The sequence below is a fragment of the Rhodnius prolixus genome, unplaced genomic scaffold (genome assembly GCF_049639745.1).
Source record: "Rhodnius prolixus isolate KJV_2025 unplaced genomic scaffold, Rpr scaffold_6, whole genome shotgun sequence".
Taxonomy (NCBI): Eukaryota; Metazoa; Arthropoda; class Insecta; order Hemiptera; family Reduviidae; genus Rhodnius; species Rhodnius prolixus.
Window position 1 is genome coordinate 23,880,005 of NW_027411634.1, and position 14,833 is coordinate 23,894,837.

Genomic DNA, 14,833 nt, shown 5'->3' on the forward strand with positions numbered 1-14,833 from the left:
TTTACAATTAAAAAGTTGATTTTATTATATTTTTACAGTTACTCCAATGCCTAATGACATAAATTTGAGCAGTTTGTTTGTCCTTTATTACTTTATCATATCAAGTACACCATATTTCATAAATTTATTATTATTTAAACTAACACACAACCCATTCCCAATTTTTGATTCCCAATCTTATTTCTTATTATATAATTTGATTTATAGCTACAAACAAAATCATTGTAATTTAAGTTACCGCAAAATTTCATGTGATTTTGAAGTAGCCAAAATATCTTATTATTTTAATTATATCCTCATGTTAGTTACTGAAATTAAATTGGTCATTGCATTTAGCGACCTTTTTTATAACGCAACCACTAAGTTTTTCAATCTATTTTAGTATATATTATATAGAATATAAATGTTTCATTTATGTATTCTACGGATTACATTCGTGAAGCTGTACATGGAGTAATATCCTAGCGAACTTTTCCAAACATTTGAAGAAAGTAGATATTTCATAGGAAAAATTAGCGAAGTTCCAAATTTTCAAATTAGTAATTATTTCATTCGAAGGTTATAGTTTTACTAGATTCGATTTCTGTTTTTCCCGAGTTGTGCCTTTTACTTGGCCACCCCTTTTCCTTTTGAGATAGAAGTATAGTGATTCTTTTTGAGAAGAAGAAGAAAGGAAGTACATTTTCGTAATACTTGAGGTTTGAAGAAACTACACCTTTACTATAGGATTGAACGGAAGGTTATCCGCGATAAAAAAGTAAAGCATGGATATGATATTAGCTGTGAACACTATTTGTTACAGGACTATAGATACTAGATTGGAAAGTAGAAAATTAATAGAAGAAAGAGAATTTTCATAGCTTCATGAGCGTGAAAAGTAAGGTCTTATTGCTTGTATTTATCATGAAATGACATCAGAAAGCTTTATCTCACGATACAGTTTTCCATTATTGAGCCATTTTTCAAGAAATGAGATAATTGGGATTGTACTAACCATAGGATCATCAATTCCTTACCAGTGTATCCGGTAAATTGTACATATGAAAAGAGATTTGACCTAATCTGAAAGATATTAGTACACAGGGATTTTTGCTGACTGTAATACGCTGAGCTAATATTTAATGTTGCGCGAACAAGCGATTAGCTCTTAGAAAAAAAAGGGAGAAATAATATACCGGTGATTTATTGATTTAGTTAATGTCTGCGGGAAGATTTGTCAAGTGCAGAATGACAAAGAAGTAAATAAATATTTACATTCTGCCATCCAAATTATGTATAAATGAACAAAGCATTATTTCTATAAAATGACCTAAAATCTCAAGATTTTTACACCTGTTTACAACCAAGAGTAGAAAAAAGGAGTAAATTGAATTTTTTCCTTTGTTTTTTAAGATTAAGATTTGTGAAGGGAGAATGAGAAAAGTACACATTGGGTAAAGTACTCACGCATCTCCAGATTCGAGTTTGTTATCGTGGCATTCGCAGATAACCTACTGATTGCAGCAGATTTCTGAAGAGCCTTCAGTTTAGTATTAGTAGTACATTCCACTAGTACAATGAAAAAAATTATATTACTCTTAATAGCCTTTTCCAATTTTATTAAAATTTCCAAGAGGAAATAATTTGAAGTTAATTTTATTATCATAATAACTAAAATGAATATACGTTCTCAAGTAACATAACCTTTACAAAATAGAATAATTATATACACATTTATATAAAAACAATAACGAATATATAATATGTTGTAGTTAAGAAAATAAATTAAATTTAATTTACTTATCATTTATAAGTAGCATTGAAAATTATATATTAAAACTCAATGGTCTAATTTCATAATTGAAAATTTCTATTTATTTTGAGCTGAAATATCTAATTTTATTTTAAAAAAAACAATAAAAGTAAAAGAAGAATACCCATTATCTGTGCTTATATGAAAGGATTACCAAGAAATGTTTAGTGGAAAAAATTCAATCGAGTTTCTATTTAATATTATATTAAAAATGAAACCGCAGCTAAAAATTTTTTTTTTTTCTTAACCAGACCAGTTAATTACAATTTTGCTTTGGTGCTAAATGATGTAATATTAATATAAGGCTGAACAAGTGGAAATAATCCTTGAGTACTTTTAAATGTGGTGATATTGTCTATCTTGCAAGGCTAAAACAAAGAAAAAAATAAAATAAAGAAGTTAGCAAATAAGGCACAAAAAGTAAATTACTGACAAAAACAAATTGAAAACTCCTTGACCAAATTGAATAACTACAAAATTTAATTTAGAAATAGCACCAAACATCAATATATTATACCATTTTAAGACTTATTTTCAATAAAAACAGAAAATGACGCTATTAAAATAAAACTACAATAACATTTTCAGGATGATTAATCAATTAAAGATTAACCCAACTTCTTAATACTACAATATTATAAACTCAATTGTAAAAAAAAAAAATTGTTATTTAAGTTCAGATTAATTTAAATCAGAGATGGTATTGTTTCATTTAAAGTATTTTTATTTATTTATATTCTTATTATAACGAAAATTCTTCCTCAAAATTTCCACGATCTCAAGTGGGCGCGAAAAATTCATTACGAGAAAAGTTACAAACTGATAATGTAATATAAATTACTACTTTTTCACTTTGTCTTTAGAGTGGTCAAGAGAAAATTTCAAGGAGTTTAAGGTTTGTGGTTCAAGACTCGATATTTAAGAGGTGTAGAAAAATTCAAATAATTTCATTTAAAAAATTCTAAGATTCTTCACTCTTAAGGCAGGCGATCTGTTATTTCCGAGCTTTTACTTTTGATACATAAATTATTCAACTCTTTAACAAAAACTTACAGTTTAAAATGTTAAGTATAAGGGTTGATTAAACGCCAAAAGGTACACAAATCAGCAAGCACTCAAAATTTCATTAATTCTTCATTAATATTTAAGTAATTTTACTGCATTAATATTCATTAATATTTTTTAGAATTTATTAGATGTCACAGACCCTTATGCTGGCCATTTTCGTCTACAAAATATTTGTTCAAGTAGCACTGTAGATTGACTGTAATATCTAGTTATTTATAATAATCAAACTATTAAATACAGGTTAAAAAGAAAAACGTTATAAAAAATAAAAAAAAATTATGAGGCTAAAAAATTCAAAACTTTTTTTTATAAAAAAAAATGTAATATGTAAAATAAAGTAAATAAGATATGTATATTTTTAGGACAGCTAATTATTCCAGTATTTTACTATAAGTAAAATTAAATTAAAATAGAGAAATCAATAATTGTTGTTGAATAATCTACTTGTTATAACTGTGTGTTATTTGTGCTCTCGAATATTTCGGTAAGACGAATTCAAGACAGTAGCCTACTCTAACTTTGTCTTTTTCTACTTTAACATGCATGTACATATGTGTGATTTATCATAATTATAACAAAAAAATATTATAAATGAAGTGGCCAGCATAAGGGTCTGTGACATCTAATAAATTCTAAAAAATATTAATGAATATTAATGCAGTAAAATTACTTAAATATTAATGAAGAATTAATGAAATTTTGAGTGCTTGCTGATTTGTGTACCTTTTGGCGTTTAATCAACCCTTATACTTAACATTTTAAACTGTAAGTTTTTGTTAAAGAGATTTTTGTACCTTTTGGATAGATTTTCCTTTTTGTCTATTTTACAAAGTTACATATCTGCTTTACAGATTTTTTAAATTTGGAATAAGCAATTCTATCATTATAACCTGATAAGATGGTAAGTCGGAACCGTAACTACCACTAGAGAGATCTTTTTAAAGAATGATTATCGTTAAGGTCCCCCAAACCATCCTCAGTAACAACTTTTCTTGAAAAAGCGTTTTGAATAACATAGGAAGGTATTTGTGCGTGAATAGCAAAATTAAACTGCGATTTCATTACTTCCTTTTAAGAGGAGTAAGAAAAATAAACTGCGATTGCAGAACTTCTAGGCAAAGAGGCAAAGATTTTTTAATCGAACGACAATTCATTGATTTAAATCGGTTCACTCATTGATAATTTAAACGATTGCAGTACTTCCTCTTAGTAGGTGCAAGAGCATCAGCAATGTAGAGGAGCTTTAACCACTTATTCGAGCTGAATTTTATCAAAGTCGGACTAAGCGTTATAGAAATATTGGTAATAATAGTTTTAGAAAGGGCCTTATTTGGGTGGGGCAAACTCCCCTCCTTATGAGGCACGGCGTCGAGACTTTTAAAGTGCAAATCTGTACAAAATTTCGATTCGAATGACATTTCATTCATGAAAATCGGTTCACGTGTCGATAATTTGAAACAATTCCTATACTTCCCCTTAACAAGTGTAAGAGCTGATCGCCGCTTTAATGTTACGTAAGGGAGCCCTAACCCTATCATCCTACCAAATTTTATCAAAATCGGGCCAAGATTTACAGAGTAATTAGTAATAATAATTTTGGATTCAATATCACTTACTGCTAATAAGAAACAATATAATTCTGACGCAATAAGACATAACTAGAAGTACTTTCGCAGTTATTTAATATTAGGTTAAAAATAAATAAAGGGAAGTAAAGTAATTATTGAACAGTAACCTCATTATTTACTTCAAGCTTCTGAGGCTCTGAGGGACCATTATCTGCAGGCCGATCATGACCAGCTCCACCTACTGCTGTAGATAGAACATGCACCGCTAATTTATGTCTATGTGGTGCTTCTGTACATATCAGCTCCTTAAAGAAATAAATAAAAATAAAATAAAATAATAACATTTAACTAAATAATATGTAACATAGAAATAACGCGTCTTAAATTAAAGTAATAATAATAATAATAATATAATAATAATAATAATATAATAATAATAATAATAATATAATAATAATAATAATATAATAATAATAATAATATAATAATAATAATATAATAATAATTTTTTTTTTTTTTTTTTTTTTTTTTTTTTTTTTTTGATGGAGGGGGAAAAATGCATAATGCATCGTCGTGGGAAAATCCCACGGTATGTGGGACCCTCACCCACTAAAAAACCCACCTCCCCAAGAGGCATTGAAACCCACCCTGGAACCACTTACGCATTACTTCAGGGTGGTGCCTCACAGTAGCCCATATGAGCTCCCACCGGCCTTTATTCAACTCTCCGGAACGACCGGAGCAGACGGAAATCCAGCTCCTGCTTCTTTCTTATCAAGACTGCCTTCACAAAGGTCGCCACCCGGTCCCAGCAGTCTGTGTGAGAGAGCATAATCCCCACTACGGTCTCGGGCGTAATTCTTCCGACCTCCTGTTCCAATCTCTCCCTCTCCGGCACCCATCTTTCACACATAAAGAATGTGTGATGGGCGTCATCGAGGTCAGAGTCTCCGAAGATGCATGACGGGTCTCCCACTTTCCCCATCCTATACAGGTACGAGTTGAAGTACCCATGCCCCGTAAGAAACTGGGTGAGGTAGTAGTCGACCTCGCCATGCTCTCTTCCGGCCCACACAGAAGGGTTGCCAATTAGCCGTGCAGTCCATCTGCCTCGGGTGTCCGTCCGCCACCTCTCATTCCAGGACCGAATTGAGTGTTCCCTGGCCACTAACTTCGCCTCCGATGTTCCAAGGACTTCCCTTAGATCGTAAGCCATTTTACGATCTTGGGCCATCAAATCAATAGGGATCACTCCAGCCACCACTAGTGCCACAGGCTCCGATACCGTCCGATAGGAACAGGCGATCCTTAATGCTCCTCTTCTTTGGACCGAAGCCATCTGCTTCCGGTACTTTTCCTTTCTAAGAGCGTCGGCCCAAACTTCACACCCATATAGAAGTATGGCGTTCGTTACCGACATCAGAAGTCGCCGTTTACTAGACGTCGGTCCCCCAACGTTTGACATAAGCCCACTCAGTGCCGATGTCACCTTCGCGGCTTTCTCCGAAGAGTGCCTGATCTGCTCCCAAAACGAGAGTTTAGTATCCAGGCGAATCCCCAGATACTTGACCGCGTTGCTGGCGACAATCGTCTCTTTAGCTACACAAACATGTATTCTCGTGGGAATATGTCGTCTTGTGAGTAGGACTATTTCCGTCTTTTCTGTTGCTAAACTGAGACCATGGTCCTCCAACCAAGAGGTCGCGCGCCTCATCACTTGGTTCAGCCTAATCTGAGCCTCTTCAGTATCGCGTGCAACGATAACGGCAGCGATGTCATCAGCATATCCTACCACGAAAGAACTTTCCGGCATCTCCATACGCAGGATACCATCGTAAGAAACGTTCCACAGATCCGGCCCCAAGATAGACCCCTGAGCAGCTCCTCCCGTGATCTCTTTGCTACGCAGCCCGTCTGCAGTTTCATACTTCAGCTGCCTGTCCGAAAGGTAGCTCTGTACCATGCGGAGAAGGTAGGGCGGTATTCTAAAAACTGTCTCCAGGGCTCTCAATATATCTGACCACTTCGCTGAATTAAACGCGTTTCGGACATCTAATGTGGCCAGTAACACTATTCTTCTGGAGTAGTGGTTTCCCTGCTGTGCCAGATGGAAAGTTCTCACCACTTCTTGTACAGCCCCAATGGTAGACCGACCTCGTCTGAAGCCGTACTGTCTTTCAGACAGATCACCAGCCTCTTGGATTGCCGCAGACAACCGTGGTTTAAGAAGACGTTCTAACAGTTTCCCCGCTGTATCCAGCATGCACAGAGGTCTGTAAGCTGATGGGGAATTCGGAACGCCCTTCCCTTTGCTAATTAAAACCAGCCGCTGTATTTTCCATATTTTTGGAAAGATTCCAGCTTCAAGACAGCGGTTGTACATGTTCAACAACAACTGAGGACATGATCGGGTAATTACTTTTAGTACCTCCGAGGGAATACCATCAGGCCCCGGGGCCTTCTTGTTCTGGAGAGAACCAGCTGCCTGATTCAATTCTTCTTCCGTGAACAGCGGCACATCCTCCGATGGGGGAGAATACTGCTCTCGGCTTCTCAGCGGATGGGTCGGGAAAAGTGTAGACACTATTTTGCCCATCTCCCTCGCGTCCATCTTGGGTGTTGGCGACTGGGATCCTAGTTTGCGCATCACAATCTTGTATCCCAATCCCCACGGGTCCTTATCTACATCCCGTTTCAGGTCTTCCCATTTGAGCTGCTTGCTCCTGAAAATGGCATTCTTGAGTGCTCGTCTTGCCTGACTAAACTGGGAGTGTTCCATCTCTACGTCCCTATTCCGTCTCCTAGCTCTTGTGACAATACGTCTTAAGCGCAGACACTTCCTTCTAAGCTCAGCGATCTCTTCCGTCCACCAATATACTGCAGTCTTCCTTCTTCTGAGTTTTGCTCTTCGCGGCATAGAGTCATCACACGCTTGTCGTACAAGACACATAGTAGTATTAACAATGTCCTCGGGAGAGCCGCTCTCCGACAGAACTGCATCCTTACCTCTATTGATGGCCAACTCAAGGATATCCTCATCCAACTTGGATACATTCCATCCGGTTAGCTTCACACCATTACCTGTAGGTCTGCTCTGGTTACGTTGAAGGTTGAAGGTGATATACTGGTGATCACTACCCGTGAAGTCTTCAATCACTCTCCAGTTTCCTATAAACCGCGCCAATGATTCCGTTACCAAAGTGATATCCGGTATCGTCCCAGTGTTTCCAGGCCGCCTGAATGTCGCCTTATTTCCGACGTTAGCCACCGTGAGACCAAGCCTAGCCGCCATTTCCAATACATGTCTCCCTCTAGCGTCTGTTGTAGGCATACCCCACTCCACTGCCTTGGCGTTAAAATCTCCAGCCACTACAATTGCCCGTCCCAAGTCTCGAACTGTGTCTTCCAGTCTGTCGACTTTCTCCCGAAAATCGTGAATGCTCACATTCGGGGTGAAGTAACAGCTCACATAAAAAATGTCCGCACATTTCACCCAAACGTAACCTTGTCCAGCGCCGTGATCTACTACAAAAGCTTCACCTCTCCCAGTTGGTACCCAAATAGCCGCTGTACCTAGTTCATCCGAAAACCACTGACCATCTGCGGAATCATGGTGTTGTTCACTAATAAATAGTATGTCTACCTCTTTTTCACGTTGAATCTGGTGAAGAAGATTCTGCGCTGTGACACTCCTGTGTAAGTTCCCCTGTAATATTATTGTCATGCAGACCGACTTTTTGCATGCTCTAGAGCTTTCCTAAATACCTCACATTTTCCTGTACCAGGCACGTGATCCGAATTAGTAAGCTCTTTTTCCGTACACAACATACATTTCAGAACTCCTTTACAATCCTTGGCCTTATGACCTTTTTGTCCGCATCGAAAGCAATGTTCCCGTCTATCTGGCCCCTTGCAGTTACTTGAGCGATGTCCGTATCCCAGACAACGATAACACCTGTCTACTACAGTTTTGCGCCGCATGCGGCAATTTACCCATCCGATCTTGATTCGCGATGTTTCTAGAAGCATAGAAACAGCTTTCTCATTCATCTTGGCAAAAGCCAATCTCTGCCCCCGATTATTGGATTCAGTCAGGTTTACTTCAACTTCACCAGCCTCATGCTTACATTCCCTCTCTATGGCCGCTATGACATCTTCTACGACAGTCATACTATCCAGGTCCCTGATCTCAATAGTCGCTCGTGGAGTCAGCTTCTTAACAGTTCCTGCATCCCCTAAAACTGTGTTAATTTTCTCCATTAACGCTTCTTGAGCCCCACTCTGCTGCCCAAGCTCAATCAGAACGTCACCTTTTTGAGTACGTCGCAAAGATTGCACTGATGTACCGACCTCTTCTGGATTAATATTTTCGCGAATCTTTTTAAGAACTCCCGCGAAAGTCTCTTCTTCACCCGGTTTTATTAATATTGCATCTGGTCGCCTTCTTACTTTGGGCTTTCTGTTTCTTTTTTCCCGCTTCTTTGAACTATTTTCCTTCTTCTTGGCTCTTGACCTCTGCGTCTCCCAAGGTCCCGCGACTTCCTCAGATGTTTGTTCGCTACCCGCATCCACATTTCTTTTCTCTTCCTCCTGACTGATGCTCGGTGCTGAAGTCGACGCCTCGGTCACTGTCGCCGTTTGTGTCTGCGGTTGCAACTTCATTTCTAAAGCCACCCTCTTTTTTAGCAGGCTGTCCAGGATATCCACGGATTCGTCCAACTTCAATAATCCTTTTTTCACATCCATACTGACATTCTTTTGGACCTTCACAGCATCCTTCATCTTTTTTAGGACTGCCTTGATTTTTTCCAATTCCTGCTCCTCTAATTTACTAACTTCTAAGTGTCCTTCCAAGACACCCGTCTTCTCCTTCCCTCTACTCGTATTTGTTTTAATAGATTGATTTACCATAAATTGTTTGCCAGCGCATCGTACACAAGGGGGCGGGCCAAAATAGCTGGGAGCGGGTGTACCCTCGGATAATTTTAATCCTACCCCAGTTCCCTGAGGCCCAGCCTTCGCTTAACCAATCCCGAGATCCTGACGGATTGGAACTCGCCCGGAGCAATGACAGCCTTTAACATCCGTCATCCAGTGTGTACTCCCCGATCACGGCCCGAAGGGGCTGGTCCCTGATCCCAACTGCAAGAGAGGTCCAGCAGAGACCACTCACATCCTTCCCCCTCTAAACAGGAGGGACCAATCATATAATAGTTGGGAAGTAGTAAGGAAAAAATAGGATAAGGGTGAGGAAGATGGAATAAGGATAAAATGTAAGGGAAGGATAAAGGATGATGGTCAACGGACAGTTGTCCCTTTAGTCGACTCTTACGACAAGCGGTAAATACTGTGGCCCTATTCTACCCCCGGAACCACAGAGGGAAATATAATAATAATAATAATATAATAATAATAATAATATAATAATAATAATAATATAATAATAATAATAATATAATAATAATAATAATATAATAATAATAATAATATAATAATAATAATAATAAATTTCCGAAGAAGAATTCTTAATACTTTTTTCAGAGATTGTTCCTTCATTTTCATTTTGTCTTTATATACTTTTAACCCATTTTAATAAAATAAGCTGTTTCTAAAGTTTTCTCATGAAGAACATAGATGAAACTATCTTTTCAAATTCGATAAGTTTGACAGACTTTACCCTTTGATGGTGTCGATCAGTAGAAATTAGGCATTTGTCCAGAAACTAATTGGGTCACTCAACAATTTTTCTTATTTTGGATAAATAGTAAACGGTTATTATAAATGTTTATTTCACTTTAGACTTTATTAATCTCATAATGACCACTATTATACATAAATTCAAGCAGTGGGGGATGGTAAGTTGCTGATTTTTAGCATTTTCTGATAGGGTTTTATTGTGCATCAGAGCCCTTTGGGTTCTTAGACCATTAGAAATTTTAACGGCATTTTACAGCGAAACGCTGAAATATTAAAACTGGAACGCTCAGAGCCAATAAATAATTCAGAAAAACGGTTCTTCTCACGATTAATGAGCAGCTTATTAATAACGGAGATAATCCGTTGAAGTTAGGCAGAAGAACGCAAATTTTTATCAGAGGAGTCTAGTTATATTGTGTAAATTATGTAACATTATGAATTAAATACACATAATTTTATACTTACATTATAGAATTGCATGATGTCTTCTTTTTTTAAAGTTCGAAGAAACGCTACTTCAATATTTGCTCTATCAAAATTATATTGCTGGGAAGTAATTTCTGCCCAATATATTGCCGATTGTGCTGACATCTGTTTTGGTCTTTCTAATCTTTGAGCAGCTAGCGCTTCTTTATGATTAGCGAACTCTTCATCTGACATACACGAGATGTAATCCTATAAACATTTAAAAATAATAATAATAAAATACAATAAAGATTTGATGAAAGAGATTATTTTTTTAAATAAAATAAATCAATAGAAAGATGACAATTGCTAGTACCAGACAAAAGAAAGAACAAACATCAAGGATGGCCTGGTAGAGTTAGACAAAGCCACTGTAGAGTGTTGAGTGCGATAGAAAAACTAGGAGGAGAAAAAAAACACCAAGCGCAGTTGGAATAAGTCAAATATCTGAAAAAAGGGAAGATTGTGGGATAAGGCTCCAACCGCTTAGACTAAGGCTGCCTGGTAAGAACTGCTAAAAGAAAAAGCAATAAAGAAAGAGAAGATTTCAGGCCCTTTACTAAAAGCCTAGAAACAAAAATAAAAAGAGGCGACAGGACAAAGACCCTTCTGTTCTTGCCTAAGAAATGGAAGACATAAACGGTGGTTTTCGGAGAAATGAGCTAATCCGGAAAGCACGAATGCTAGGAACGACTGAGGGCTAGGCTAGAAGATTTTCTTCTCCATAATACCAAAAACACTGGGTGAAAAAGCTCGAGTTAGTTACTAGCCAGGAAATCAAGAAATTAGGCAGCTACAGTAGATGAAATGAAGGTCGCTATCAAAAATGCTGTTACGAAGACTCACGCTTACTGAAAATCATCAATGCTATCGAAATTATCTGTACAACGCCATTGGATTCTAGAACCAAATAAGATTTCTATTTTGAGCCATGGTACAGTAATGGAATAGATACAAGAAAAATTCAGTGAGTTCTATTAGTTGCTATTTCAACCAAATGAGAGCATTCACGATTTTTGGAAACAGATTGATGACCATTAATGAAATGGAGCGTGTGGTAATAGTCACTGAAGTCTCAGATTCTCAAATAAGAGAACTCTAAAGCAAGAAGTTAATCCCTCGCAAGTACTAAAAGGGACTTAAACATCCAGAAAAAAAAAAATTGCTCTGGAACACGTCATGCGGTCCTGGAATGAAAGATACGAATCTGCCAACGGAATGTAATAAAACATTTTTCTTCCTCCAGAAAAAAAATATTACGTTCATTAATTTATTAAAATATAAACATATAATTACTTCATTTGAAGTAGTACTTAAATTTATATATTACATTACTTCATTCAAGTACTTAAATGAAATCTAAATCTCAATTGGACAAGAGAGTGCCTTTATTTTGTTTGCTTAAAAAAAAAAAATAAATCAAAATATAAAAAATAAATAAACTTACACTCATGCACTCAATAAATGCTTCAACCCTTTGGTCCACAAATGAAGGATGTTTATCCGACTGAACGATTACACGTAAACCTTGGGTACCGTTTGATCTCCTTACTCCGCTAAATACTATATAACCGAGTTGTTCCTAAAAAAATATATTAATATTTCAAGATGTATTTTTACGAAATGATACATTTTTGTAATTTTATAATAGCAAAATCTTCTACCAACCTTTGTCCTTAAAATGTTGAAGCATGGTTCTGAAATTAGATGAACAAATAATTCTAGTAACATATTGGTTTTAGTAGACTGTAAATTGCACTGATAATAAGTTTCGGCACAAGAACTCTTATGTACGCTGTTATTCATTTCATAAACAAAATTTGACCCTAAACAAATAACATAATATGATATTAGCTTTTGGAATAATTCTGAAAAAAAAACAAACTAAGTTTGATATAAAGCTACATACCATCAGCCAGTTGTACCTCGCGGTTGCGTAGCAACTGACTGGGGAGTAATGGTCATAAACCAACACTACCACTTAATCTGTCCATTACTGTGTTGGCCATGTCTAACGCTATCTAAACATAGTTTTAATTTAAATTAAGTTTATTTATGCAACATAATAATAATAATAATAGCTGACCCTTAGATTTTCTCTTCCTAGGAGCTTCTTACAGCTCACTGTCCGATGATGGAAAGTGTTGTCTGTAACGAGAGAACACTGTCCGGAGGCCGGCAGTGCACTGGAAAAAGCTCCGGGCGCTAATAACCTCAGCTGTTGATGCGCAAAAAAGAAAACAAAATAATAAATCATACCTCTTTAGTAGTATTGCCGTGTATAAAAGACTCTACATGAACTCTGGATAGTAACTGTTTAATAAATTCTCTCAAAGCATCCACTGACAAAACATCAGTGGTAGACAATAGTTCTCCTTTTGTCCAAGCTTGTTCCGACAAGAGTACTGATAGATAATAATTTGCATGTAAATATGGCTGTTCTGATTCGAAATTCTTCAAACTTCTTATGTACTGTACATACAAAAATTTAGTTATAAAGAATTTATAAAAGAAAACAATTAATCAAGTAAGTTTCAATTCTTCACGCATCAAAGCAAAATATAAACATCAAAAGCCACTTTCAGAATAAAAATTTAAGTGCGGGGACTCAATCCAGTTAAGATTAAGAGTTAAGACAGCGGTTAGAGAAGATCGGACAGCAACCTTAAGTGGAAATAGTTTAAGATCTTCATCATCAACCTAATCCGACCAATGATTTTCAAACCTAATCTCCTCATAATCAAAACAATCAGGAGATGAATGGGTGTTTCTTACACCGTCTTAAAATTTTACACAGTATTCTGTAGAAATTACTTGTCACATTGACATTGGCGCAACTACATTACACTGTAAAAGAGAAAACGATTATAGCCTGATGTGCTCAGAATAATCATAGCAACTAGACTTAAATTTGTTATAGGCGGACTAATGGTAGTAGAGTACCGTAAAAATGATGACATCAAGAGAGGGTGTGATTAATAGCTAATCTATCTATCTCCTCATTCCCCCAAAATCCTATATTCAGCTTACTGACAGAAGCAATTCTATGATAGTAGTTAAGGTAACCACTTCTTCAAGTTTCATTACTACATACCATTACCAAATTTGATTCTAAAATTTAGAGCTTACAGCTGAGCTCTACTATCATTTTTCTTTTGAAGTTGTTACCTAACCAGATCATTCAAATTACCACAACAAAGAATAGCGGGAACTAAATTATATTATGATAGATAAAAATAGAAGATTCAACATGCAGAACAACCGATACAAAATAATAAATTAAATTGTTTAAAACTTTACAATCATTTAAAAAAAGACAAAATCAAATCCTGAGAACTGTACGTTGGCCAGGCCTCATAAGATAATGGAAATTTAAAAACTTTATTCCAATTTCAAAATTTCAGAAGTACGGTACACTGAGTAAACATTCTATGCTTAAAAAAAAAAAAAATAGGAACCCTTATTAATAAAATCCTGTAAAATTCAAAAACTTATTTTAAACATCCAAATTAATGAGTTTTAATATTAGGTAAAGTTAGTATTAGGAAATTTTAGTTCTTATTGAAATGGCAAATTTTAGATATAATTGAAGTTTACTGTTTCGATACTTTTGAAAATATAATTTGCAGAAAATTTTGTTTTATATTTAAAATTATACAGAACTGTATCACACAATAATGTACGGTTTTCAGAACAGAAACGAATAGAAAATTATGAGCAAAATGGTCAAAGAAAGTGGTCGTCAGCAGCTTTAAAGTATCATAAAAACATAAAATTTAATTATTAGCAAAATTTTAAATTTGAACTTCCACTTAACAGAAATATTTAGTAGACAAATTGCTAAAGAGATAAGTAAAATGTGGGCTAGGAAAAGGGCATCAAGGTTATCTCTAATCTTTTGTAAGGCACATCATCATTGTTTTTACAGTTTATATGTCACTAAAACAGTTGAATGAATACTCTCATAATATTAAAGCTAATTAAAATTTATTTCTAATTTTAAGTATTGGGAAAAAAAATGTTTAAGTTCATGATAATTTTATATTTAGGTTGGTGCGAAGGCATGCTAGTAAAAACCTGGGGTACTGGTCTTAAGATTAACCAGTTAAGATGGTCCATAAACGATATATTTAATGAAGCTGTACAATTACTCACTCTAGGTCAAAAAGGTGTTTACCCAGTTCAAAGTTTTACAACAAAAATCAATACAGTACGTCAACAAGATTATAATTACATTTACTGT

General features: G+C 35.6%; 2 protein-coding genes across 2 annotated transcripts in view; one reads left to right on the forward strand and one right to left on the reverse strand.

Moving 5' to 3' along the window:
* Ide (Insulin degrading metalloproteinase) overlaps nt 1-14,833 on the reverse strand; it is a 24,872-nt gene continuing 10,039 nt past the window's right edge. The window contains exons 16-22 of the mRNA XM_074140416.1: nt 12,850-13,062; nt 12,560-12,611; nt 12,259-12,416; nt 12,038-12,172; nt 10,591-10,800; nt 4,596-4,733; nt 1-2,160 (exon numbers count right to left, since the gene is read on the reverse strand). Coding sequence (XP_073996517.1) covers nt 2,053-2,160; nt 4,596-4,733; nt 10,591-10,800; nt 12,038-12,172; nt 12,259-12,416; nt 12,560-12,611; nt 12,850-13,062 — 1,014 coding nt within the window. The 3' untranslated portion in view covers nt 1-2,052. The remainder of the gene's footprint in view (nt 2,161-4,595; nt 4,734-10,590; nt 10,801-12,037; nt 12,173-12,258; nt 12,417-12,559; nt 12,612-12,849; nt 13,063-14,833) is intronic.
* LOC141460154 (uncharacterized) overlaps nt 14,489-14,833 on the forward strand; it is a 2,597-nt gene continuing 2,252 nt past the window's right edge. The window contains exon 1 of the mRNA XM_074139858.1: nt 14,489-14,800. Within this exon, the coding sequence (XP_073995959.1) occupies nt 14,609-14,800 (192 nt within the window). The 5' untranslated portion in view covers nt 14,489-14,608. The remainder of the gene's footprint in view (nt 14,801-14,833) is intronic.